The sequence below is a fragment of the Leptonychotes weddellii genome, chromosome 6 (genome assembly GCF_054177405.1).
Source record: "Leptonychotes weddellii isolate Sample4059 chromosome 6, ASM5417740v2, whole genome shotgun sequence".
Classification (NCBI taxonomy): Eukaryota; Metazoa; Chordata; class Mammalia; order Carnivora; family Phocidae; genus Leptonychotes; species Leptonychotes weddellii.
In genome coordinates this window covers 136,403,928-136,405,484 of record NC_138374.1, presented here as the reverse complement: position 1 = coordinate 136,405,484, position 1,557 = coordinate 136,403,928, and the positions used below count along the sequence as shown (strand labels likewise).

The following is a 1,557-nucleotide window of genomic DNA, read 5'->3' as shown; positions in this document are numbered from 1 at the left end:
TACCCTGGTAAGCAGAGGTAGGTGGAGGCAGCTAATGTACTTGGGACAGGGGTCCTAAATTACACTGTAAACAGCAGTCCAACCGGCCTTAGGGTTAACTTATTTCAAGCTTCTGCGCTCCTTGCTTGCTGACCTGAGTCCCTTAGTCTGTAGCAGAACACCTCCTTTCCTTGAGGAGCGAAGGACCAGACTCTCCGGAACACTAAGCCTGCTCAGGGTCATGTGCACAAACGATTAACCGCCTGGGCACCAGCTTCTCCCTCACCGAGGCCCCACATTTCTGGCGCCCTCCCCTTCAAAACGCTCAGACCTCGCCCGTATCGAAGATGGGCTTTGGGGTGTTCGTCCACCCTGTTCCCAGGTCGCCCGCTTCCTGACTAAAGCCACCCCTGCTCCCCCCCACCCCCCGCGCTCGTCCCTCTAGTATGGACCGTGCACCCGGAGCGCCCCAGCCCGAGCGCGGAACCGCCGGCAGCGTAAACGAGGACGCGAGCTCCGTTCCCCGCGCGTTGCTCGCGGGCGCCGGGCCGGCTCCGCAAGCGCGGGCACCCGTGAATCGCGTGCTCGCAGGACGCCGAGACCAGGGGTGCCCCCGTCCACTCAGCCGCGAAGTGCCAGGGCAGGAACCCGGGCTGCCTGCCCCGCGCCCAGGCCTACGAAGGGGTCACCCGCGCCCGTGGTGCTCCACCCACGTGACCGGCAGCGAGCGACCCCCGACCCCCCCGAATGCGCGGCCCGGCGTCCGCGCTCTCGCGAAGGGGCGGGGCGAGCCCGCGGCCCCGCCTTCAGGGGGCGGAGCGGGCGCCGCACATGCGCCGGGCGAGCTCCATGTCCGCGCTGCGGGCGCTGCTGGGGTTCGGGCTGCTGGCCGCGGGCTCGCAGCTGCGGCGCGTCCCAGGCCAGGCGGGCGCCTGCCGCGCGGGGCCCGCGTGGTGGGGGACGCGGCGGCCGCACTCGGGCGGCCCCGGAGAGCCGGCGGGCATGGCGAGCCCGGCAGTGAAGTACCTGAGGTAGGCGAGGCTTGGGCGGGCTCGCTCGGGGGCGGGAGCCGGGACGGGCCGCGCGCAGGGCGCCCGGACTGAGGCTGCGGGTGTCCGCAGCCAGGAGGAGGCCCAGGCCGTGGACGAGGAGCTGTTTAACGAGTACCAGTTCAGCGTGGATCAACTAATGGAGCTGGCTGGGCTGAGCTGCGCCACAGCCATTGCCAAGGTCAGTGGCCTGGGCACAGCCGAGTGGCGGGGACAGCGGGCCAGGGTGGCCCGGGGCCTCCCAGAGCCCCTCTGACTGCCCTCTGACCCCGCCTCCAGGCCTATCCCCCCACGTCCATGTCCCGGAGCCCCCCCGCGGTCCTGGTCATCTGCGGGCCCGGGAATAACGGAGGAGACGGCCTGGTGTGTGCGCGGCACCTCAAACTCTTCGTGAGTATGTGGGCGGGGGCGGCGGGGCTTCCGGATCCGGGCTTGGACGACCGACCCCTCTCCTTTCCTCTAGGGCTACCAGCCAACCATTTATTATCCCAAAAGGCCGAACAAGCCACTCTTCACCGCACTGGTGACC

The 1,557-nt window shown here is 69.2% G+C and overlaps 1 protein-coding gene across 1 annotated transcript in view; it reads left to right on the top strand.

Moving 5' to 3' along the window:
• The first annotated feature begins 809 nt into the window (after nt 1-809).
• NAXE (NAD(P)HX epimerase) overlaps nt 810-1,557 on the top strand; it is a 1,760-nt gene continuing 1,012 nt past the window's right edge. The window contains exons 1-4 of the mRNA XM_081825423.1: nt 810-1,010; nt 1,101-1,209; nt 1,308-1,418; nt 1,492-1,557. The exon at nt 1,492-1,557 is cut by the window's right edge and continues 1 nt beyond it. Of these exons, the coding sequence (XP_081681549.1) occupies nt 811-1,010; nt 1,101-1,209; nt 1,308-1,418; nt 1,492-1,557 (486 nt within the window). The 5' untranslated portion in view covers nt 810. The remainder of the gene's footprint in view (nt 1,011-1,100; nt 1,210-1,307; nt 1,419-1,491) is intronic.